Source organism: Hemiscyllium ocellatum, chromosome 13, assembly GCF_020745735.1.
Source record: "Hemiscyllium ocellatum isolate sHemOce1 chromosome 13, sHemOce1.pat.X.cur, whole genome shotgun sequence".
NCBI classification, from domain to species: domain Eukaryota; kingdom Metazoa; phylum Chordata; class Chondrichthyes; order Orectolobiformes; family Hemiscylliidae; genus Hemiscyllium; species Hemiscyllium ocellatum.
The window spans coordinates 50735192-50760423 of NC_083413.1; the positions used below are offsets into that span (position 1 = coordinate 50735192).

The 25232-nt window shown below is 40.0% G+C and overlaps 1 protein-coding gene across 1 annotated transcript in view; it reads left to right on the forward strand.

The window, feature by feature from the left end:
* golim4a (golgi integral membrane protein 4a) overlaps positions 1 to 25232 on the forward strand; it is a 104737-nt gene that overhangs the window by 45521 nt on the left and 33984 nt on the right. The window contains exons 3-8 of the mRNA XM_060834820.1: positions 4348 to 4397; positions 6210 to 6263; positions 17911 to 18061; positions 21261 to 21343; positions 22385 to 22468; positions 24370 to 24561. Coding sequence (XP_060690803.1) covers positions 4348 to 4397; positions 6210 to 6263; positions 17911 to 18061; positions 21261 to 21343; positions 22385 to 22468; positions 24370 to 24561 — 614 coding nt within the window. The remainder of the gene's footprint in view (positions 1 to 4347; positions 4398 to 6209; positions 6264 to 17910; positions 18062 to 21260; positions 21344 to 22384; positions 22469 to 24369; positions 24562 to 25232) is intronic.

Below are 25232 nucleotides of genomic sequence, written 5' to 3' on the forward strand. Positions count from 1 at the left end.
TGCCAACTTTCTTTATATTCAGAGAATCCCTATAGTATGGAAACAGGCCATTTGGCCCACTGGTTCACATCAACCCTCGGAAGAGTAACCTACTGAGATCCATTACTCTACATTTCCTCTGACTAATGCATCTAACCTACATATCCCTGAACACTATGGGCAGTTTAGCATGGTCAGTTCACCTAACCCGCACATCTTTGGACTGTGGAAGGAAACTAGAGCACCGAGAGGAAATCCATGCAGACACGGGGAGAATGTGCAAACTCCATACAGTTGCCTGAAGCTGTATTCAAACCGAGGTCCTTGGCGTTGTGAGGCAGAAGTGCTAGCCATTGAGCCATCATGCTGTCCATATTATTCAAGGGCTGTGTCTGTCTCCAGTTTCCTAAACCTTATGTATGCCTCCTTTTTTTTTAGCTAAGCTCCCAATTTCTCTTGTCATCCAAGATTCCCAAACCTTCCCATCGTTATCCTTCATTTTTATAGGAACATGCTGATCCTGAACTCTAATCTACTCACCATGAAAAGTTTCCCACACGACAGATATAGATTTACCTTCAAACAGCTACCCCCAGCGTACATTCTGCCGTTACTGCCTTATATTGTGGTAGTTAGCCTCCTCCCCAATTTAATACTTCCAGCTGAGGACTACTCTTACCATTATCCATAAGTAACTTCAAACTTATGGAATTATGGTCACTATAATTGTTCTCCTCCTGAAATTGCAATCACCGGGCTGGACTCATTCCCCAACACCAGATCTAATACCACCCCTTCCCCTCTTAGACTATTTACATCTTGCTTCAAGAACCCCTTCAGGACTCACATCATGAACTGGCCCCCATCCAAGCCCTTGGCACTAAGTGACTCTCGTCAATATAGGGAAAGTTAATATCATCCACCACAACTACCCTGTTGTTTTTACATTTTTCCATAATCTGTCCATATATCTTTCCCTCTATCAACTGTTATCTGCTGGGAGGCCTGTAGTGCAATCCCATCAAAGTGTTTGCACCCTCTCTATTTCTGAGCTGTAGCCATTTAACTCGCTGTATGAGCTCTCCATGATGTACTCCCTCAGCTATTCTCCCTTATCAGTAATGCAACTCCCCCACCTCTTTTCCACCCCTCTTTATCTCAGCTGAAATATCTAAATCTTGGAAAGTTAAGTGGCTAATCTTGTCCCTCTCTCAGCCAAGTCTCTGTAATAGCTACAACATTGTAGTTACATGCTAATCCAAGCTCTAATTTAATTTGCCTTACCTGTCATACTCTTCATGTTAAAACAGATAGTATTCAGACCGCCAGTCCTGCTGTGTAACCTTTCCCTGTCTGTTTTTTCTCTTAGCCCTACTGACCTTATTCACTTGCTGACCTACTGCTCTGGATCCCAGCTCCTGTTGGACTCGTTTCAATCCTCCTGAGTGACACAAGGAAACCTCCCTGCCAGGATATTGGTGCACTTTAGGTGCAATGTGTTTTTCTTGTACAGGTCCCACCTGCCCCAGTAGGCATCCAATGATACCTGAAGCCCTCCCTCCTACACCAGTTCTTTTGTCACCTATTTAACTGTCTTCCTATTCCTAACCACACTGGCACATGGATTAATCCTGAGATGACAACCCTTGAGATCCTGCTTTATAACTTATTACTTAACTCTCTGAACTCCCTTTGTAGGACCTCATCACTCTTTCTGCCTATGTCACCAATGTTCACCATGACCTCTGGCTACTTGCCCCCCCCCCCATTTGTGAATGCCCATGCTTGCTCAGAGACCTCCTTGACCCTAGCACTGGGGAAGCAACACACCACCTTGGAGTCTTTTTTGCCACTGCAGGAAGGCCTACCTGTGCTTCTGACTATAGAGTGCCCTATTACCACCGCTCTCTTGCACTTTGATTCTCCTTGCTGTAAAACAGAGCCAACTGTGACGCCACTGTTCTGGCGGCTACCCCCCCAAAAAAAGCATCCAAAATGGTATATTTGTTAGAGAGGGGAGTAGCTACAGGATATGTCTACGTGCCCATCTAGCGGTCACCCATCTACCTGCTTAAACTTGGATGTGACATTGTCTCTAAAACTTCTGTCTATGATGCTTCTTGCCTTCTTCATCCTCCTAAGTGTGTCCAACTGCCATTCCAACCTATCCATGTGGTCTGACAGGAGCTGCAATTGGGCACATTTCATGTAGATGCAGCTGTGAGGGGCATTCGAACTGTCTCTGATTTCCCACGTACCACAGGAGAAGCATACAATCCTGCTGACTGCCATTTTTACCCTCTCACAATTATTTTACTAAAAATAAATTTCTTTTAAATTAATTTACAGCTAACCAGATGATCCCTAATGTTAGATTCTCACTAAAATATACAAAATACACTATTCTGTAAACAACAGGCTAGATACTACTCCACATCGCGGTACTGCACTATGCTGTCATTAGCCTGAATGAATGGAAATCGAAGGTAAAAAAATGAATCACCTAACCAATATGTACCAATGAAGAGCACTTCTGTCCAGCACATCACATTTGAATTTGTGAAGCCACAAAGATACAGCAAATAATTAGGAAAGCTTATAGAATGTTAATGTTTATTATGAGAAGAATTAAAAATGTAAGTAGAGAGGCTGACTTTCAGTTATACACAGTATTGGTGAAACTACATCTGGAATACTTTGTACAGTATTGATCTCCTTATTTAAGGAAAGATGTATATGTGTTGGAAGCAGTACAGAGAGTAATACTTGCCATAAGATCCTGAGGGGTATTGATGGAATGGAGAAGGAAAACACATTTCGTCTTGTGGCAGAATCTAGATTTAAGAGTCACTGCTTTAAAAAAAAGGTTTACACATTTAAGACAGACGAGAAGAAATGTTTTCTCATAGAGGCTTGTGAGTTTTTGGGAACCCGCTTCCTCAAAAGGCAATGGAAACAGAGCCTTTACGTTTTTTTAGGATAGAAGTTTTAAAATTTTTGATAAGCAAGAAGTGAAAGAATTATTTGGAGACACGTGGACAAATCAGATTAGCCCTGCTGTTATTGAATGAAGGAGCAGGCTCAGGAGACTGAGTGGCTTCCTCCTACTCCCATCTCATATGTTTGCGTGGTTGCATTTTAATGGCAAAGGGGTGAAAGATTTCGTAAGTGGCCAAAGGCTTCTGAAAACTCCCCAGCACTGTAAAGGAAACATTGCATGTCCAGCTGATGATCTTAAATTAGTTTCCAGAGTAACTCTTAGCACAATCTGGATTATTTATTAAATGTTTTATAATAGCAGAATCACATCTAATGTGGATGTATGTTTCTGAGGATTGCAAGGAGAGGTCAAACATGGAGGATGTCGGTCCTTTCATGAGTGATTGCATTGTGTAACAAATGATGATGAATTGGCTGAATGACTTTTGTGAGTTGCTGCACCCAGTTCTAAGTGTATTTTTCTCATATACAGTTTCTTTATTGTCGCTAAGACCATACAAGGTCTTTGTATTGAGACCAATAGCATATCCATGTGCTTTTCTGCCATCAGCAGCTCATTTACCAGCGCACCAGATAAAGAAGCTATTGACTCCTGCACTATGTAACTATCTGATGGCAATCTAGATATACCACTTATGTATGAATTTGTGTTCATTGAATTCATAAACTTAACAATTCATGAAGTTCATCACATTGTGTATGTCCAAATCAATGGCATTGCTGTGGGATCCTACTTGGGCCTAGTTCTTGCTAGCACCTTTATTGGTTACAATGAGAAGTGGATCTTTGATGGAATGACCATTAACTTCCTGCCCCTTGCATACTTCTGAAATGTAGATGACATTTTTGCAGTATTTCAGTCTGCAGGCACATCAAATAATTTCTTCATATAGCTTAATAAACTTCATCCTACGCTCAAATTTATCGTATAAATTGAGCAATTTAATGAGTTCTCCTTCCTTGACATGTTAGTTGAGAAGTCAGAAAATGGATTTTTAACTCTTACCTAACAAAAGCCTTTGTTCACTGGTCATTGTACACATTTGAGATTCCTACAGTCCCATGTTCTACAAGATCAATATTGTAGACGACCTCATGAATAGGGCCCTAGCCAACCATTCACCCTGTAAGTTTGACACTGAGATAGGGAACATCAAAACTATTCTGTATGATAATGTGTATCCTGATTAAATCATCAAAGTGTTTTTTCCCCCTGTTGATATTAGAGGTTCCTGACTGAATCAGCACTTCAATCTTTCAACCGTTATTCTGTGTTAGTGTGTGTTGATTTACTAATGCTGACGGTTAGAATGTTTCTGTTTCAGTTCAATCTGAATATTAACTGTCCATTTTTTAATTCTACTTTAGATTACTTGGTTTATAAGTTAGAAGCGCAGGAAGCCTTAAACAAAGAAAAAGTGAGTAATTTATTGTTAAGGAATGTCAGACTATTGTTTAAGGATTCTTTTCATTGGAGCAAAGTGCATGTGCTGCGAACACTTGATGAACATTTCAGTAGATATCTTGAGCTGTGGTTAATTGAACAACACTTCTTGTTATTATTTAAGGAATAATACAGTCTTAATGATGTTTAGTTTATTGAACTAAGGAGAACTGTGTTAGATTGTATTTTGCCAGTGGTGAGGTTTTTTGTTTGTACTAATTTCAACTATGAATATGTAAGGATGATGAACGTTAACAGTATTTCCAATCCAGCTATCTTGTCCTACACAGTTATGAAGCTTTGTGCATACTATATGTTTACTCTGTCCCCCACCTAAATACATAAAATCTCTTTGAAGAGATAGGGGAAAATGTTTAAAATCCAAGGCAATTGTGTTATTGGTAGAGAATTTCGAGTCATAGAGTCAGGAGATGTACAGCATGGAAACAGACCCTTCGGTCCAACCCGTCCATACCGACCAGATATCCCAACCCAATCTAGTCCCACCTGCCAGCACCCGGCCCACATCCTTCCAAGCCCTTCCTATTCATATACCCATCCAGATGTTGCAACTCTTAGATGTTGCAATTGTACCAGCCTCCACCACTTCCTCCGGCAGCTCATTCCATACATGTACCACCCTCTGTGTGAAAAAGTTGCCCCTTAGGTCTCTTTTTTTATCTTTCCCCTCTCACCCTAAACCTATGCCTTCTAGATCTGGACTCCCCGACCCCAGGGAAAAGACTTTGTCTATTTCTCCTATCCATGCCCCTCATAATTTTGTAAACCGCTATAAGGTCACCCCTCCGCTTCCGACGCTCCAGGAAAACAGCCCCAGCCTGTTCAGCCTCTCCCTATAGTTCAAATCCTCCAACCCTGGCAACATCCTTGTAAACCTTTTCTGAACCCTTTCAAGTTTCACAACATCTTTCCGATAGGAAGGAGACCAGAATTGCATGCAATACTCCAACAGTGGCCTAACCAATGTCCTGTACAGCCGCAACATGACCTCCCAACTCCCGTACTCAATACTCTGATCAATAAAGGAAAGCATACCAAACACCTTCTTCACTATCCTATCTACCTGCGACTACCCTTGAAAGAGCTATGAACCTGCACTCCAAGGTCTCTTTTAAACTTATGGCTTTCAACCTGATGATGCCTGTTGACTTTCCAAAGTTGTTCTGTCTTTCCCTTTCACTGTGTTGTGTTGAATCCATTGTCATCATTGTTTGCGGTTCACAAATCAAAAATAGCACAATTTTGTATCTTGAAATGATGTAGCTGAATGTTAAATAAGAATGTTAAATTCTTTGCTTGTGGAATTAGCTGAATTAACTGGCTAATTGTATGTGTGTTTAAAAAAAAACTGACATTCATAGAAGTGTTGCAAATTTACTGAATTGCATATTTCATGTTCCAATCTACATTTCATTTTCAACTTGCCTCTGTAACTTGTTAGCGTTTGTCTCTTCATGTCAGTGCAACAAATCATTTTACTTAGATTTAGTTTCTTTCTTACACTGGTTTCCAATGATCCAAAGTAGCCCAAAGTAATTTACAACACTCTTGACATTGTTCAATGTGAGAGTGTATCACTGTATCAATAATTATCTGAATTTGACTCACTTATTATAAATAAGCCTTGATTTGGCTTTTACTTGTTATGTCCCTTTTATTTTGTTATTTTGTTTGGTTTTGATAGTAATCTCATCAATAATATTTGTGTTAAAAATGCTAACGACATGTCAAGGTAGGTTTCTCAGTTTTAATTTCTGTTTTACAGCAAGATTCCAGTAACCGATACAGTGCACTTAGTATCCAACACAAAATGATGAAGGTAGGTGCATTGGTATTTGATATCAAATCTTAGTTACAATATCTTTGAGCCAATGTTGCCAAATTATTTTACTTTTGCCAGTGAAAGATTCTGACATAACAGTATATTACGCGTATGTTCAACATAAATTTGGTGCCTTAAATGCACACTGTTACATTGAGTGCACAGATTTTATGAGTTCCTTTTATATCCTTGTAGTTTCACTGCAGACTTGAAAAACTATTCAAGATTACAACTTGGAATCTTCTGAATTATTATTCTACATAATGTATAATTGTGGCTTTCCTTGCGAATAACTAACAGCTTTATATGTTAATGCCATAAATACAGTAGATGTCATGATTAATGTTAATAATGGAAAGTAGATTTTTTTCATGAAAGGAAAGACTTTTTTATATTAAAAGTGATAAACACTTCAGGTGTTGGAGGTCTGAAATAAATCAGAAAATATTGCCAGTGCTTTGCATTGCCCTTTCTGAGCTCCACAACAAATGTGGACAGAGAGAGTTAACACTCCAAGTCAATTACCATGAAGTAACTCACTGCATGTGATACATATTATACTGAGATCTATCAGCTTTCCAGCTTTTGAGAATGATATTTGTTAAAAATGTTGCATGCCCAGATTTACATAAAAGTAAAATGTTGCTGATGCTGTAATTCTGGGCATAAAAATAGAAAATGCTGGAGAAACTCAGCAGGTCTGGGAGCATCTTTGGAGAGATAAACACAGTCACATTTCAAGTTTGTCACTGTCTGATGAAGAGTGCATTCACTCTGAGCACACCATTTAAGTTCAGCTCTATGATCCATGTTTGGACCAAAGCTATCATTAGGTCAGTATTTGTGTGTTCCTGGCAGAACCCAAACTGAACATAATTGAGTACGTTGTTCTTTTGAAAGTTCTGCTTAATAATACTGTTGAAGACCCTTCCATCATTTTGCTCATTGTTGAGGGTAGGCTGACAGGGTAGTAATGGCTGACTTGGATTGGTTCTGTTTTTTACGTAAGGACAAATGTGATCAATTTTCCGCATTGTTGGGTAGGTGGCAGTGTTGTAGCTATACTGGAATAATTTGACCAGGGCATGGCTTATTATGAAGTGCAAATGTTTACTACTGTTGTCTACATTCTTACATCAGGGGCTATGTGAGTGAAGTAGACACAATCAGGCTATAATCTTTCTCATTTAAATCTGAACACCATTTTCTCTACTTATTACAAAATGGCTCCTCGATCAATAGAAAAAATAGATTTGATTTGCATGTTGAAATATTTAAAATGTCCTTTCTCTGTTTACTATCTGAAAATTGCTTACGCGTAATCAACCTTTTCAGTAAAGTATTCATTGTCCCAAGTCTGATAAAGCTGAAATGGAAGCAGACTCATCTGATGTTAAAATTGGTACCTATATTCAACTCATTTAGAACTCAGATGGTTTTACTATAAGGCAGAGTCTTTAGCAGGTTGCATTTTCATAGTAATGTTGCATGAAAGATTTGAAATCTATTTTTTAAGTATAAACAATTTCTGCGTGTTATATAGGTTTTTTATTTTGATTTAATTAGATAGATGTGCCTTAAGGGTTTGTAGACCCTTAAGAAAGTTTTGTTTCTACAACTGTATTATACAACTGTAGTATATACAATCTCATTGATGATATTTTTGACATCTTAATGTCAGATCTCCTAGCCTCAGTTCAGAAAGCAAAATATTGAGAGACCACTTATATTGATGATGCTGTTTTCATTCCAATTTCGTGTTGTACAATAAGAGGTGCTGCCTTCTTGCAGAAAGATGGAGGATGTGATTCCAACATGCCAATTTCTGGCAGAAGCTCGACAGATGCATTAGTGAGGAGTGTTTTTTGCCAACATCTCTCGATGTCCTGCTGTGTTCACTATGCCTTATGAACAGGCAACAAGAAGACCATTGCAGAATATAGTGGAAAACTTAGTTAAATTATATAACTCAATACTTGAATAAGCTGTCAGACTCCCAACAGTGATTTTAACTGTGACTCAATCAGACAAGTTGTTCGGGATTTTCAATGTCAGGGAAGTCGATCCAAGATTAGAGCCTGCTATTTAAGGTAAGTTTCATTCTTTATTGGGCAAGGAGGAAGAGAGCTGCTGTTCAGGGATTTGCAATGAAAGTTGAGCTGAGCTTCGTCACATTCAGGGCTGCAAAACTTTCCTGCAAAACCTCTCTTTTAGTACAGACTTCCTTTGAGCTGAAGATTTGCTCCTTCTTGTGATAACCACTGCTTTCTGATAGCTTCTGGTAGATTGCTAACCACAGTATAATTGCCCTGGGGGCATACAGCTGAGGTTAGAGTGGTATGCCTCACTTTCTGTTCATGCTCACCTGGATCCCAGGCAACTCACAAAAGGGACTTTGTTTATTTGCATATCATCAAAAATGGCTCAAAGGAATTGACTGGGAATGTTAGATGGAATCAACCATTTTTCATCATATTATTCTTAAAAACTACAGGTGGAATTTTTCCAGCCCTGAATGATAGGGAGAGTGGCAAATCACTTTCTGGTGATACCAGAAAGTTGAGATTCTCAATATCAAGAATAAAAGTCCAATTTTGCTCCAGAGTTTTCAATGAGGAGAGGTGAATCTTGCTTATGACCTTAGCAAGGCCAACTTGAATTGATATCTCATTGTTACCTAAGCTCACCTCATTTATATGCAGTTTGCTATTTTCCAGGCATTGGAGAGAAGCTACATGGCAACAATTTCTTACATGAAACTCAAAGCAGGTATCTGGCAACAGCAGCGCACCACTTGATTCTCCTAGTGTCCACTTTGACCAGCATGCCATCATCTCAGAGCACACATACCCCCCCATCCACAGAGTTGGGCATCAGACACATGCCAACCTCACAACATCATTATGTCACATGTTAGCACTTATAATTGACTTCATTGCTGCTAATTAGGAGCTCAGTGGCATTATCCATTGCAGTACTGTTGCCAGGCACTTTGTGCCTTGGGACAGGCACTCAGCTCTCATGCATCATCCGAGGGAACATCTCAGGGTCCTCACTTGCTCTCTTAACAATAACTCACTTTGCATCTAATTGGATGTTCACAGCATCTCTGCCTTGCCTTTTTGTGCATTGTCACCTCATTCAGAATTTATAGCGTCATGGTACTTCTGCCTTGCCTTATCTTGTAATGTAGACATAAAACTGGGCACATCAAGTTAGCAAACATATTGCTGTATGGCACTGTGCTACATCAATGTCAGATCTGTAGCGTGTGCCAGCAGCTTATGTGGCAAACACACTGCATGTGCTTCAACTAAATGGCCATGTCTGAAAGTGTACAGGGAATAGTCCTCAGCTGAATCTAGGGAGACTACTGTCAGTCAGCGGTTCCCAGCACAGTCATTCAAGGGCAGCCTCGATCTCAGTTTAGGGGGTTGGAAGTATTCTTGGGATGCTTGGGGCGATCAGAGTCAGTAAAATCCTAACAGTTTGAGGAGTGGGCCACAGTTCGTCCCATAGGTCCAGTTCACTGAGTCTGGAGATTGGACAGTTGAGTTACACAAAGTTCAGTCAGGGTCTCGTAAGTCATCAGTTCGGACTGACCATCTAAGTTGGTCAGGTGGTGGTCAGTGCTATTCACTGAAACTCAAGGAGGGATGGCAGTGTGGGGTGGTGGATGTTATCAGGGGCCATTGCTGTGCAAGTTGTGGAAGTCAGTTGTGGGGATTGGAGGCAGCATGCTGGGGTACAAAGGAGACAATAACTTTGAGGAGGGCAACTCACTCTTTAGGAGTAGGAGACAGTAGAGCATGGGAGAATAGGGGTTACTGCAGGAGGAGACTCATCAATGGTTACCACTACAATGACATGGGTGAATAGTGCCTGTGGCTCAAGGGATAAAGTGGGAAGATGGGCAGTTAAATAAAAGGATTGGGTAGGAACATGGGAATTTCAATCTTGAAAGGGTTGACATGGAAGGAAAAGCAGAAAGAAACATGAGGTTTGAGGGGTACCAAGATTACCAGGCTGAGCTTGTAACTTTCTCTCCAAAGTGTGACTTGTGTTTCCTTCATTCTCATCCAGATTGCAAATGCACAATCAAAATTCTAAATGCCTGTCACTAGACCAGGAGTGAGTAGAGTAAGATTTTTTTAAATCTCTCAGGGAGCAGGCTCTCCTTGGAGTGATGCAATTTCCTTTAAAGGCCTAAAGCATGATGAACAGATACTAACACAGATTCAAGTCATCTGTTGTAACAGAATCCTGGAATGAAAACATCATCCATTAACCAATTACATTGACTAAAACTCCTGCTCACACACAGTCTTCACAGTTTCATTGATCATTTCAAATTAATCCAAGTAAAAGTTGTGAAGCACTAGTAATGTCAGGTAAGCTGTAAAGATTCACCTAAGTTCCAAAATTTACAAACACATTTCAAGGTCTTATGGTCTGCACAGATCCAGGAGCTGCTAAACTCTCACCTTTCTTGGGAAAAAATGGGTATTAGGGCTGAGGGGAGAAGATCACATTTTCCCTATGACATTTACAATTGCCTACGTTTTGTGAGCCAAACGACTTAAGAAGCATATATCTGAATGGGTCTATGGCATAAATGGTAGAGACATTTAGTTGCCTTTCTTTTTCGGGTTCTCCATGTCCCAGTGTTTAGAGGATTATATTTAAATGTAATTTCTGTGTACTGTGACTGCTGAAAGATCAAATTCCCGAGAACTTGCATTGTTTCTGATGTGGCTCACATAGGCTGTTTGGAACTGACCCCAGTGGATCCAGTTAAAGAAGCTGCAGTCTCAGTAGTCACTGCATAAAGAGTGTTTCCATGAATGGATGATGAACACATGCCTCTGGAGGTGCAGGACAAGTATCAACCTCTAGTGGATGTGGAGAAGCCTCCGAGTTCAGAGCTTCAAGCAAAAGATACCCCTATAACGCAGCAAAAGTGCAGCAGGCCCTCAGTCACTAATCTTCCATGGAATGCTATGCTGATGAAAGAGGGCCAGTGGTGCTACAGTCTGTTTAGAGTTTGCGCTCAGCTCACCATGTCCTGCTGCTCAGGTTACCTACCGTGCAATAGTTTCTTCCACAGGGCCATGAGATATCTCCTCAAAATGAGGTTTCTATGTGGGTGATAACTTGGGGTTCATTGCAGTGCAGCACAGATGGAGGACACCACTACATCCGTGGATGGTCTGCTCCAGACAACTGAAGGATGCAATAAGGCGATATGATGGATGATGAGGATTCGTGAGAACTCCAGCATCGCACTGAGTAAGAAACAAGAACTTTTTTTCAGAAGGAAGCGTATCTCCAGCATCCATCAGCACAGCAGTGTCAGCCAAAGATTTCCAGGCAAGATTTCTTTGTAGACCTTATTCAATGGAACTGAGTTGCATGAGGTCATTTCTCATGAATTGTCAATATTTTGATGCTAAGCACTACTGGCCTTACTGATGGAGTTTAGATTGGTGTGACTATCTGGCAGACAGTGTGGGTGTCTGACCTGGATTTACATAGCAGCTGCCAGTCTGTCCTTGGAGCATGCTAAATCCAGCATGGGACAGATGGTGTAAGCGGACTCCTCCAACCTTTGATCCAGTTTCTCAAATGTCTCTGACAAAACGGCCTGTTACTCCTATGTAGGCTTGTGCATTTTAATGACGTTGTTGATGGCTGACACCATGCGGTCCTCTTCTGCCGGCGGATGAGCAGGTCCTAGTCTCCAGCGGTGCTCAGTGCACTGGCGACCTGAGCTTTGAATCCTTGGACAGGATACGGGAGACAGCCTTGATGGTGCTCTGTCTGAGGGAGCTGTGACTTCTTCCTCAAAGGTGGAGAAGGAGATGTTTGCCAGAGAGGCAGCTCTCTTCAGTGCAGAGGCTGTGTGGGTGCTGCTGGTGTGTGCAGATTATGAGACAGTGACTCTGATGAACAGTGGTAGAATTCTGGTCATGACTGGGGAAGCATGTCACATGAGAATGGTTTTTACTTGTTTGCCCGGACATGGAGGTCTCAACATCACCATCTGAGCAGTTGTAGTCTTTTCCTCCCAAGGTAAACTTCTCTCTTCATAGAGGGTGAGCAGAGGAATGCTAGGCACTTCACCACTTAATCTATCTCCTTCAGGCCTGTTGTGCGTGTTTTTCTCCTGCAAAAAGACAAAGCAAAGTACTGAGTGAGGTGAAAGTGGCATAGTACAAGCAGAGGTTGGTGAATCTATGGAATTCTCTGCCCCAGAGGGCTATGGAAGTTGACTAAGTTGACTAAGTTCAAGATAGAGTTTGATGGATTTCTAAATACTAAAGACATCAAGGTAACTTTGAAACTAATGAGAGTGTGGAAATATGACATTGAGGGAGATGAATAGCCAAGATCTAGAATGCTGGAGCTAGCTCAAAGGCTGAATGGCCTACTCATGTTCCTACATTCCTAATTATACAGTCAGAGAGTCATAGAGATGTACAGCATGGAAACAGACTCTTCAGTCCAACTCATCCATGCCGACCAGATATCCCAACCTAATCTAGTTCCATTTGTCAGCACTTGGTCCATATCCCTCTAAACCATTCCTATTCAAATGCCCATCCAGATGCCTTTTAAATGTTGCATTTGTACCAGCCTCCACCACTTCCTCCAGCAGCTCATTCCATACGCGCACCACCCTCTGCATGAAAAAATTGCCCCTGAGGTCCATTTTTAACTTTCCCTCTCACCCTAAACCTATGCCCTCTAGTTCTGGACTCCCCCACCCCAGGGAAAAGACTTTGTCTATTTACCTATCCTTGCCCCTCATGATTTTATAAACCTCTATGAGGTCATCCCTCAGCCTTCAACGCTTCAGGGAGAACAACCCAGCCTGTTCAGCCTCTCCCTATTGCTCAAATTCTCCAACCCTGGCAACATCCTTGCAAATTCAAGGGCTTGATTTATTATTTTAAACTGTGTTTTCCATCTGCTAAAGCCTATAGTGATTCTTGGATAAGCAAGATTTCAATTTTAAAATTCCTGTCCTTGATTTTAAATCTCTCTGTGACTTTTTCCATACTAGGTCTATAATACTCCCTTGCCCAGTGATCCTGTAAGTGAATTGCACACACCTAATTCTGGCCACTTGAACAGCCCCAATTTTGATTCTCCAATCATAGACTTTTTCTACTTTGAGCTACAAGCCTTATACTCTGGAATTCCTTCCCTACGCCTCTCTGCCTTTTGTCCTATCTTTCCTCTTTTCACAAACTCTTTGGAACCTACATCTTTGACCAAGCATCCGCTCATATACCACATATCTTGCAAGTTCTGCATTTTGTTTTGTAATGCTTCTGTGCAGTGCCTTGGGACATCTTACTTAGTTGAGGTTGCTTAAATATTGCAAGTTATTGCTGTTGTCAATCAACATTTTTACTTGAACAAGTCAGCTTCTAATTTTTATTTCATAAGCAATTGGTTTAAACAAGATCATATTATTGATATAGCTTTTGTCTACACACTTGTTTAATTAACTCCTGTTCATGTCATCATTTAAAATAATATAAAACTATAAATTCATTACACTTTATGTGTGGGTTTATAATCAGATACAGTCGGGATTAACAATAACATGAAATTGTATAAGTTTCCATAGTGAGCCTTGAACCCACGCCATTCTGATGTACTGGCAAGTTTAATATCCGTGGCTCGAGGCTAACAACAGAAACATTTATTAGATTTTAATTTAAAGTTTACAACATCTATTATAATGAGAGTAGCCTGCAGTCAGATTAAAATTATAGAGAATTGATATGAAGTATCAGGAAAGGCCATGAAAAACAGCTGACATTCAATCTGCTGATATTTATAGCAATTAACACATGAAATTTGATAGTGAGATTGTATAGAAATAATTTTACGTGGACGTAAAGCAGCAAATGGAAGATGTTTACCATTGTAAAAAATGATTCCAAGTAGAGGATTTAATCTTTCAATGTGAGTATCAAAGAAGCATACAAAATAGAAGAGGCCTTTCAGCCCTTCAAATCTAGACTTACAATAACTACACCGAATCTACACTCATCCTACTTTCCAGCACTTCGCCCATGGCCTTGAATGTTATGAGATAATATATAATAAAGAAAATCTTCTGATACGTGTTGTACATCTCTATGACTCTATGACATTCATACCAAACATTGACTTTTCCCTCTTCCACTTTATTTACAAAATATGTCTGCATTTCAGCCAATGCTGTACTACCTTTTCAGATCCTGGCTTCACCCTTTCCACTAGTTGACCTTTCTCCCATTGACTAGAAACTCTAGCTGATCTACCTGACGTAAACCTTGTCATGAGCCAAAACATCTCATGCATGACTGCATTAGTAGGCAACCTAGCAAAAAGCATTGGTAGAGCTGATTGAGGAATTATATTACAATAATTAGCGTAGCTACAAACTGCACTTATCAGAGAGTTTAGAGAGGAAGTACCTGAGCGTGTAGTGAAATGTAGGAAAGAAAGGAAACATGACATTTATATGAACATTATAAAATATACAGGCGCATCTTATTGTCAACAGTAATAGAGCGGACCATATCTGATCTGCTCGAGAATAGAATAGTCCTTCCATATGAGATAGAGGTTCATCTGCCTCTCCTCCAATCTAGTTTATTGTATCCAGTGCTCCCAATGTGGTCTTCTCTACATTGGGGAGACCAAATGTAAACTTAGGGAATGGTTCACCGAGCATCTCAGTCGGACCCGCAGGGGCCAACCGGACCTCCCAGTCACCGTCCATTTTGATTCCCCTTCCCACTCCCTTTCTGACATGACCATCCTTGGCCTCCTTCATTGCCACAATGAATCAAACTACAGATTGGCCGAACAACACCTCATCTTCCGCCTGGGCAGCCTACAGCCCGGAGGACTCAACATTGAGTTCTCCAATTTCGAATAACCTCCCTCCTCATCCCCCGACTCTCTTCCCAGCCACTCCCCTCACTTCCATTCCTCTCATTGATCCTTCCTTCCAGCTACCAACCGGATTTGTACCTCCAATCGACCTCAACCTGTCTTCACCTATCTCCACTTCACCATCTTGCCCCTCCACCCCCTTTATGTGCAGCTCCACACCCACTGCCAGTCCTGAAGAAAGGTCACACCCGAATTGTTGACTTGTCCACACTGTGTTCTTCCAACCTCCTGCTTGTATCATAAACTTCTTACATGCCCTTCAGCCCAATAAGTCCACACTGACACCTCTGAAGAATAACCCACCCAGACCCATTCACCTCCCTATTATCCTACATTTACCCCTGCCTAAAGCACCTAACCTACATACCCCTGAGCACCAACTGCAATTTAGCATAGTCAATTCACCTAACCTGCAAAGCTTTGGACTGTGGGAAGAAACTGGACCGCCCGTAGGAAACCCACACAGACAAGGTGAGAATGTGAAAATTCCACACAGACAGGTACTCGAGGATGGAATTGAACCCTGGTCCCTGGCGCTGTGAGGCAGCAGTACTGACCAATGAGCCATTGTGCCACACCAATCTTGGAATCCAGCATCGACTGTTATTTTTGTCTCTGAGAATGGAAGTAGGCAGATAGTTGTTGTAGCTCAATACTAATTATAGAATCAGCCAGTACTTCGACTGCACCCAGAGTAGATCAGCTAAAATGCCCCAAAAGAAGACGCACACAGCCCGTCTCAAATCTCTGGCACATAATATGTACAAGACCCAGGTTATTAGTCAAAAGGCACACCAAAATAAATGCCCAGGTTACCATTGATCAAATTAATAAATAACAGGAAAAGGGGAAAGCAATTTATGCAATTAATTTAGCTACCAACTGTAATTTCATTAACATCTCTGTATTGTCTATTTTCACTCAGAGAAGTTTCAACAAACCATATCAAAATCCGAAAAGCGATTTGAACATTTTGAGATTTCAATTGAGTTGGGACGTTAAGTGAGTGAAATCAGGTTGGCTGCCTGATTTATCATCCCATTGAGGGATACCATTGGAGGTTAATTTGCCAGGATTGGAAGGTCCCACATTGGTGTGGCCTAGAAAAGTCCAAGTGCATCTTGAGTATTCTGCCAGCTGTGGGGATTGTGTCTGGCATCCAAATGCATAGCCACCTCTCTCTTGCTCCCTGTGTGAAAACATGAGTATTTCCTTGAGGGGTGCTTGCCTGACTTATAGTAAAGCTTTGGAGTAATTATAGGAGAATGACTACATTTGGACAACTGGAAATAAGCCAAAAACATCATGGATTAAACTGTAAATTAGATACAGCATGTGTCTAAACATGCCTTTACAGAATAAATTGCTTTAATAGGGTAAATGCAGCTTTACAGACACTATTTATTGCATTTCTGTAGATAAGAAACTCTTAGATGAAAATTAGTTTTGGAGTTTGTAAATTTAAAACACCTAAGCAGACTTGACATGGTCACAAAAGTAGTAATGATGATGCAAACAGAGCAGAAACATACTCTTGAATGACATCAGTTGGAAAAGAAACAAACTCACTTGAATAATAAGTAAAATAATTTTGTCAAGCATAGATATGCAACTGGTCCAGTTGCAGTTGTGGTTTTTCAGGGTAACTAAGAGGTCTGCCTCTTGGCATGGATTGTTCACCAATAACATGACAATGAGACTATATTGATATAGGAGGATAGCAACTTGAACTTCAGGCACTAGTTGTTTATCAACAGATTGGTTGTTGTATGTAGTGATTGTAACAAGGTCAGCCAGGTGGTCCTCATAGAATATGAGTTCCCTGACTGGGGCTGTTAACTGGTCTAATGAGAGAGCCCTGGTTGGCAGATATAAACAGGAGTGTCAAGGGTTCTGCTCACTCTGAGATCAGTGCCAAAGACTTTCCATGTGTAAATAAAGAGTGACTTAGTGATGGGATACTGCCTTCTGTGGAGTTGTATCATTTTATGTTTCTGTATATGTGACGGATTTGTGAGTTTACTGTGATTTATGTGATAATATAAGGTAGAGGAAAAGACAGAAAATGGCCTACTTTTATGTTTCTTAATAAAATAAACTGGTATTGCCTCAATCACAGTATTACTTACGAGGTCATTTGGAACTCACATCATTGATTTGCAAATGCCAATGCAAAATTGAACTTCCAAGATTCAAGTCACTGTTCTTCTATATTTTATGTATATTACTGAATTTGTACTTGAGCAGTTTTCAAATAGTGTCATTGTTAAATTATCAGATTAAGAAACACATTAGATGATACTGCTAAGCCGATGACAATAGATCCTCAAGCTTATTAATTTAGTCAGACATGAGTCACTAGATTCTTACAGATCTCTCTTCTGGTACGTTATGAATATTACTTATTTCATTTGGTGTACACACCTTCATTACTATGACATGTGGCGACTGAGCAAATAAAATGGTAACCATTCACATAGTGACCTTGCCTTATAAGCAAATTGCAGAGGTTTTGCCTTTTGCTAGGAATTCAGAAAATTCGAGAAATAGCAGAGACTCAGTGCAACCAAATTGATGCTATTTTTCAGTGAAAATTATGACTGGAGACTAACAGAAACCTTATAAATTTTCCAGAGTCTTTGTACTTGCCTTTCCCAACTAAGCCTCTGCTTTCTCTGTACAGAATCAACATGAAGATCTGCGAAAACAATATAGTGACCTACATGAGGAACATCTAAGACTTGGAGAGGACCACAATAGAGCAATGAGTGAGCACAACCGGCGATACCTCAGCCTTCAACAAACTAAGGAGCAGGAGATTTCTAAACTGAAGGGTAATGTGAGAATTCAATTACAGTGAGAAGGCATTTTGCTTCACACTTGGAGCCACCAGCTGGTGGAAAAGAATTGTTTGGTCCATTCTGGAAGATATCAGTTTCCATTCCAGTAATGGCCAAATGCTCTGCTCCACTTGATTTCCACCCATGCAGTGACAGTGATAATTTACCTTTGGTACTATCTAGAGAATTGTTTTAATTTTCATTTCTTGCGTTTTGCATGCAGATTTCATTGAAAACAAATTCAAGTGTGTAATGAAACTGTGTTGTTTGCTCATGCTTTCCTTCTTTCACTTTCTCCAGCCCATTTCTTTCTGACTCCATCAAAATGCTCATTCATCCTTTTGTCTTCAAATCTAAAGAATGACACTGTCTTCAATGTTAGTCTGGCCTGCTGTCTTTGCAGATGCTGACACAACTAATAGGCCTTCCTAAAATTTTCTAAGAATTGTTTCCGATGTCCAGATTTCTCAGATTTTTCATTTAATTGTATTCCTTTAAAAGGTTTGCAAATAGCTTATATGGGTAGCCAACTTGGTGCAAATTTTACTGTTTTGCTGTACCATGGCCTTGTAAATCTCTCCTTAGCTCTTTTGCACACTATTAGTTTACTGATAAACTATCTTCAAGAGATTGAGATTTTAATAGTTGTCATGTTAGGTATGTTGTTACTCTAACTGGTGTTGCCTCAATCACAGTATTACTTATGAAGTCATTTGGATCTCACATCATTGATTTGCAAATACCAATGCAAAATTGAACTTCCAAGATTCAAGTCAGTGTTCTTCTATATTTTATGTATATTACTGAATTTTGTACTTGAGCAGTTTTCAAATAGTGTCACTTGTTAAATTATCAGATTAAGAAACACATTAGATGATACTGCTAATCCCAAAGGTATTAAATATTTTGAACTACCTCACTCCTTACTTGGACCATTTGGTATCCTTAAATATTTGACCTGGAGAACAAGATTTTAAAATATCAAGAGAGCTGAAATGGATAGTTCTTACAAAGGTTGTGATTCGTGATTATTCTCCGTTTGTCAAACTTAAATGAGTAGTCAGGATCATTGATTAGATCTTCAAATATCACATTCCACCAACTGAAATGCTACTCAGCTCATTAGAAGGCCATCACTCACCTACCAACTATCTCTTTTAATTGGGACACTTGCCTAATATTCATATTCTTCACTACACCCTCACACAGTTAACACCACTGTAAGCCTCACACCCTTGTCTCACAACGTACACAAACTGCCAGCTATTCAGCCATGATCGCCACATAAGCAAGAAGATTGTACAACAGTCACTGCTGTCTTGTGGGATAAGAAGGCACACCTCCCAGAGCCAGCAGCAGAGGGAGAACTACATTTGCATCATCTTACCCCTAAGCAAGGAGACAGTATTGGCCATTATTAAGGCGGCCAATGCTGAGACGTTGAAGATGGCAATTACCTTAATCTTCCTTCTCAGATGCACTTCCATCATATCTACAAGCTGTAGATGGTATATGCATTTCTTACTTTTTCTCATTGCCTGCACTATGACCTCTTTAGCGACTTTTTTTCTTTCAGAAACCTAAAACATCTATAATGCTTAGGCAGTGAATAAACAGCAAGAATCCAGTGATAGCGAAGATGCACCATCATTGATTTTCATGCTGTCTCCCACCAGCTCAGTATGTAATTTAGAGGATAGATCAGAGGTGGAATCTGCACGTGATAAGTCACTGGGTATAAAGGGGTGCGGCCAGGACTGGGGACAAGGATAGAGGCCGAGATTGCAAATGTTCTGCTGGAGAGAACTCAGATGAGCACTTGGATGGAATCGCCCATAGAAGAAATGGGTGTACATGCATAAATACTTACCACATTGGTAGACCTGCTTGAAGCTTGTGATAACACTCAAGGACTGTAGAAGTCTTGCACCAACTCACAGGTGTTTGTGTAAAACTTGCAGTCTGTCCTTTCCAGCACAGAAATTATGTCAAAATCAATTATCACATTTTGTGGACTCAACTATGTACTGACTGATATTACAGCACAATCAACAGTCATCCAACATTTGAGTACAGAAGTGGAAGTTCAAACTTGTGAAAGCTTAGTCCACTGCTGTCATGGTTGTAGTTTTCAGTGTGGAAAGGGGGTTGCAGAGAGTCACATAGTGCACTAATATTTCTTGAACAGATTACAGGGTTGCAAAGATACCTAGCAATGACTGCATGGTGCATTTACATGTTGCCCTCTTGTGTAGAGACGGTATTTGCCCTTTTACCCCTTGAATCTCACCAACGTCCTTGCTCCTACCTGATAGCTGCTTTGCTCTGACTCCTTCCTTCCATGACATGTTGCAGTCCACAGCCAGTGCATCTGGATTCAGTGTTGCTTCAGATCTTCAAGGTTATCTGCAGTCTCCTTCATTGAGAGACATCAGTCTTTTCGCCAACTTTTCAAATTCACTGTGTAGGAGCACTAGGGCAGGCAAAGCACACAGAAGACAAGCATCAAAGGAGTGTGCTGAATTGATTTATTGATTTTTAAAAAAATGAATGGCATGAATTAATTAATACATTTGATTATTGAATTTCTCAAAAGATTTTGTGCTTTTTGGTGTTCCAAGCAGGATGCTACTTTGTGTTTCCATTTAAGGGAGTTGCTGCTAATGCAAGAGCCTTGAAATCAACAAAAGGTATTACATCATCTGACACACCATCCCTTGTGTCCTTTCCAACTTGGAAGAAATTATGGCAAGTGCAAAATAAAAGATAGAACATAAAATGTTCTCATGCTGTAAAAGCTCCAAAAAAAAAATCAACAACTGATCTGAAAGTAGGGTTAATCACTTTATGTAGGGTAAGTTGGGAGAAACTAGATGAGTGTGTTGGCTGGAGCAGCTCATTCATCTCTTTCTTGATGTCAAGTCAACATTGTGCGATGAGTGATGTTATGACTCTATGATTGCCCTGCTTTGCATAATTTGAAGTTAATACCAGTTCCCTCATCTGTACAGCACCCAATGCTATTGACTTAGAGGATGCATGTCTGTTAATATCACACAGAAAAAAGTGCAAATGAACTCAATTTCTACTCCACATTGCTTAAGAGAACAGAAGTAAATTTTAATTTATCATATCTTCCAAGTTAATTTAACTAAGTGGTGCTGCAACTTACCTGAAGCATCTGTGTCCACAGAGAATATTTACAATCTACTTGAAGAGAACAAAAAGTTGAGGAAAGCTCATCAGGATGTCCATGTTCAACTCCAGGACGTGAGGGTAAAGTCAAGTTTGTACTTATCAGCTTCACTTGTATGCTACTCACTGTTTTGATATGATGTAGACAACAACATAATAAGTGAACTTCTAATACAGAGGATTGCCATCGTCAATGTTTGAATTATCTTGTCTTGTAAAAAACTAGATTTGGTGAGTATGTTGTTGTTTACACTTGGTGTATAATTGCTAAGGAAGGGTTGCAATGTGCTATGTCCACAAAAACAGAATTTTTGGATTTAAGGGATTGGTTTGTCCAGTGAAAAAAAAACATCATCTCTGAAACTTAAGTTTTAATGCAGCTTAGACCAATGTGATGAAACAGATGTCTTTGCATTGGTTGTAAGGATTGTGCATGAATTGAATTTGAGCAATTTTGGCCAAGTCTGTTTGTTCACAAGCTCATAAAACAAATGTATGTCTACTTTGTGACTAAACTGTCAGTTTTCTTCCTCTCTAAGTTAGTTTGGTGTGATTTTTCTACATTTCTGTATCAGATGGGAACAAGGTAAAATGGTTCAGTGAGAATGTAGACATAGCAAGCACTGTAATATCCCTGCCAGTATCTGCTATCAGTATTCTGGGGTGAGTGTGAAATGGGATTGGTGGGGTGATGTTTGTATCTGAACAGCTCATGCAAAATTGCTTCATATAATGAGATAGCATCTGATGCTAATTTGAAAAGCAATGGGCAAGGCATGTCACCTCTTGCAACACATGCTATATGTTCACTAGTGCTACTTTAAAATTAACTCATCGGATGAGGGTGCTATTGGCTGGACCAGTGTTTATTGTGCATTCCTAGCTAGCCTTGAGAAGGCCCTGGTGAGCTGTATTCTTGAATTATAACAGTCCATCTGCTGTAGATAGATGCTCTGGATATTGGGGGAGTCCGTTCCAAGATTTTGACACCAGAACATTAAGGACTGGCAAGTCAGGAAGGAAGTGACTTGGAGGGGAAGTTGAATTCTTGATAACTTGATAATGTTTTACTTATTAGTCAATGTAACCAAAAGTGTAATATTCTTTCTTTTTTTTTCTTAGCAAATGCATAAAAACTTATTGTTGCAACATGACCAGCTACAAGTGACTTTAGAAGACCACAAGCACTCATTATCAGCTGCACAGGTGAGAATGTGTAATGAAAAATTATAATTTTTGGACAGAACAAAAATCCGAAGTGGTACTGTCACTAGGCTATTAATCCAGAGACACAGTTAATGTTCTGGGCACCTGGATTCATGATGGATGTTGAAATTTGAATTCAGTAACAATCTGGAATAAAGTTAATGCTGATCATGAAGCAGTCATCAATTTTGGGAAACAACAATCTGTCCTTTAGGCAAGGAAACTGCCTTTCTTACCTGGTCTGTCCTACATGTGACTCCAGAAACCCAGCAATATGATTGACTCTAAACTGGCCTCTGGGCAAGTTATGGATGAGCAATAAGTGCTAACCAATGATACTCACATCCTGAGAATGAATTTGTAAATTTTGCAACTGAAATGTTGAATTCTGTCTAACCTCTGCGTGCTTTCTTGGCATTCTGGACAAGGGCATTTTGCAAAACACAACCTTCACATTTACTTCCCTGTATATAAGCTGCTGAAATTACATGTGTTGATCTAAAGACTTTTTTTAAATTGTTGGATCTGTTGCATGTTCTCTTGTTTACAGTTGCTTCTCCAAATTCATGCATGTTGTTGAAGAATTAGTGCCACCTTGCCATGGCATATTTGATATAGAGGATTCTTGTATTCTCATATAGGGGATTTCTATATATTTAATATTTAATGTGTTGATCAGGAGGTTATTTCTATTTTGTTTCAATATTTCTTTCTAAAGCCTTCTGCCCCTGCTTTTGAACTATTGATGTAGTTGGTTGTTTTTTGAACTCCTCATATGGCTGGCAGCTAGTACTATGCATAGTTAAACCATTGCTCCTGGCCAGAATGGAAATGATTCAATAAATTCCACTTGAGATAGACCAACAGCTTAATCTGCAACTACTTAATTTATTACATAAAACAAATACTGTAATAGAAGTCTGGGAAATGACTCAGGTGAAGAGGACAGCATTTCAGATAGTACAAGTTCAAGAGTGTGGAGCTGCAAAAGCACAGCCAGTCAGGAAAGGCTTATGTTCAAAATGTTGATTCTCCTGCTCTTCTCGTGCTGCCTGACTGCCTGTGCTTTTTCAGCACCACTCTCTCGACTCTGATCTCCAGCATCTGCAGCCCTTACTTTCTCCTTTCAGATAATACAGTTGACCTCAACTTGGGATTGCTTCACCAGAGGCAATGCTTTTTGTTTAGATACCCATAGATCATATGGTCGACATAACTCCTGTCTCATGATCCCAGTAAATGTCTCTCTTTTTTCATTGATCAATTTTCATTTCCGTAATTATAACAAACACTGTTAGACAGCTGTCCAAATGAGTGGGGAGTGTCAGAAACCCTTAAAGAAACAGCCACTGTGTGATTGGTAGAAGGTAGACAGGTGTTTGTGGGAAGGAGAGCCATAAAATCAGTTATAGAGCTTTTTATGACTTTTTCTTTAGTTGCATGGAATAATTCTGTTTAGGACTGTTGGCTCAGCTGCTCAATGCTCAGTTCCACAGATTCTCAGTGGAAGCAAAAGGAATGTATAACCATTGACTTCAATATCCATTGGCTACTCCAGGCCATGGAAATCAAAGTTTGTGCTACTGATCACGATCTAGTGCCCTTTGTGAAGGATAGTATGGCCATCGCTGTGATGTACTGTGCCCTTCCATTCAATGTTCTCATGCTGTGGTCAGAGAATCTGCTAACATTCACTGCCTATATTTCTAGGAGTGTTTCTTTTACAAAATTACTGACATATGTTGAGGCAGCATAAACATTATGGGTGCAATAACCTCCTTTGGGACATGATTCTATGAATGTACTTTGATGTAATGTCATGTTCTGTAGATAACCCATACACTTGTTTTGAATTTTTGTTGCCCATGACGTACATAGTGGTTTTATGGTTTAAATTACAGGCTCAGGTGGAAGAATATAAGCAACTAAGAGAAACCTTGAACAAAATGCCCAGCCTAAGACAAACTGAACAAAAGCCACCTTCCAATGCAGAGAAATCTCAGCAAGGTGTTGCTGAGCCCTTGCAATATCACAATAAACTGGGAGCACGAGACCAGATCGCATATAGAAGTGAAGGTAACCAGCATAATGAGGTATGTCAAAGTTTGACTGAAATGGATAGCAAAATTGAATTACATTTCTTTTTTGAATGAAATAGCAAGGTCTACAATTGAACTCTTAATTTATAACCCCTGTAAGCGGTACCTCCAGCAGCAGGTGGCGATGGTGAGGGAAGACACTGAGCAGGGGAGTTTGAGCAGTTGTGCCGGAACCTGTAGAGCCAAGTGGCAATGGTGAGGGAGGGAAGTTGGAGCAGTTAAATGGATCCTATCTGAAAAGTGGATGACTTAGGGGAAAGGAAGCTTCATAATATGATGGAACAGACAATAAGTTCTTCACCCAATGTAAACCATAGGCCTCGTTCCATGTAAATATTGTAAATACATCCTTGTTTAACCCTAATTTCCCTTAATAGTTATAATGACCTGATGTTTCATGGTCTTTGGGCCATCTGTGTTTTCAAATCTCACCTCCCTGATGAAAAGTTGTAACAAAAATAGACAACACTAAAAATGACCTTTTGGCATTGAGAAAAAAAATTGGGGGTGATAGACTGGTGTGAACTCCATATGTTGTGCCAGTGTGTTTGCAGCTGATGACTGCTTAAAGGATTGTATTCCTTTTGGAATAACATCTATTTGTGGACAAAGCAATCATTGAAGCAACTGTATCCGAAATGTCTTTTTAAAAGTGCAGTCTTAAT